The sequence below is a fragment of the Propithecus coquereli genome, unplaced genomic scaffold (assembly GCF_000956105.1).
Source record: "Propithecus coquereli isolate 6110/MARCELLA unplaced genomic scaffold, Pcoq_1.0 Scaffold18, whole genome shotgun sequence".
Classification (NCBI taxonomy): Eukaryota; Metazoa; Chordata; class Mammalia; order Primates; family Indriidae; genus Propithecus; species Propithecus coquereli.
In genome coordinates, this window is record NW_012142745.1 from 6676776 (window position 1) to 6678211 (window position 1436).

General features: G+C 38.4%; 1 protein-coding gene across 1 annotated transcript in view; it reads right to left on the bottom strand.

The window, feature by feature from the left end:
* The window catches only part of DOCK10 (dedicator of cytokinesis 10), a 347252-nt gene that overhangs the window by 143953 nt on the left and 201863 nt on the right, over nucleotides 1–1436 (bottom strand). The window contains 2 exon segments of the mRNA XM_012642470.1: nucleotides 479–601; nucleotides 799–1020. Coding sequence (XP_012497924.1) covers nucleotides 479–601; nucleotides 799–1020 — 345 coding nt within the window.

The window sequence follows — 1436 nt, forward strand, 5'->3', positions numbered from 1 at the left end:
ATATTACTAGAAAAGAAGAAAGTAGAAACATATTACCAGTGATTCCACCATTCAGAGCACTTACAATATTCCCTTTCCTCTTTCTTTCTTCACTTAGGGGCTATTACAATTTCATGTACAATTACCTATCGTACTTTTTCACTTAGCTTATCATCAGCAGTGCTGATGTCTTAGTAAACTATTCACTCACTTTCACTCAGATTATTCCAGACTTTTCAGTATTGTTAGTACTTTGATCCTTGGGTTAAAGCTTTTTCCACATTTAAATTTATTTCTACCAATAGATTCTCAGAAGTCAGAAATTTCTGTGTCAAAAGAAATGTAAACCAAAAAGATATACTTTAAAAATTTCCTGGTGGATATTCATTTCACCACTAAGTGAATATTTCAAGACATGTATTTATTAAACTTCATAAGGTAGTGTGACTCAATTTCTTGAAAGCAAATGAAGTTATTTATAAGGAAGTTTATGCATTACCTTGTTGGAGTCTGGATTCTTAATATAAGGTTCAGCACCACTTGCAATGTTTCCCATCAGGACTTTTTCAATTTTGGCCACCAAAACAACTTCAGAATGTGGATTGCTTACAGAAAATACAGCCTATGCACAGAGAAAGCAGTTCATGAGCATCTAAGACACCACACTGAAGACATTCGCAAATGCTCCTTTTTTTTTTTTTTTTAAAGGGCAGCTTTAAGGGAATTTTTCTTTGGGAAATTGCCAGTCCTATGTGATCTATTGGTAAGAACAATGGAACAAGCATTTTCTGTCCCATCGGAAGGAAACAAAAGTGCCACCTGCTTTGGAAATTTTAGCCATTCCTCTGGAAGTCCCTTGACGTAAGGTTCTTCTGATTGTCGTGGAGTGACAGTGTCGATGTTGCCATTTTCCAAAGCCACAGGAGTCCCCGAGAGCATCTGTCTCACAGCAGTGTGATTTAGATCCACGTGAAAGTCGGCGGAAATCTTTCTGCTGTCTCTGAGGTCATAAAGTGCCACACTCACAAAAAAAGGCTCAATCTGCATGAAAGAGACAGAACAGATGTTTTTGACATAAAATCATTGCCAATGCAACAGTCTCTTTAGTATGCCATTTAACAAAGCAGCAGATAAAATAAATGCAGAAAGCAAGTTCCCTTTGCCTCTGAGAACTACCTGGAACCCTTTCGTCCAGCAGGTGCCTTGGATCCCAGTACTGTATTTCACTGGTTTCCTCACTCTAGTTTCCCTGCCAAGTAGTCTCTTCCATATGTTGTACTACATGGATGGTTTGGCCTTACAAATCCTTCTAGTGATTTCCCCTACACTCTCAGAAAATACCTTCCACCTTGGTCTCCCCAGACCCCTCAAAATCTGTAATGAAATCCTAGAAGTTTCCAGATGGCACTGAGGATGAACTTGACTAGTCTAACCACTTCTCAATTTTTTATCAGAGC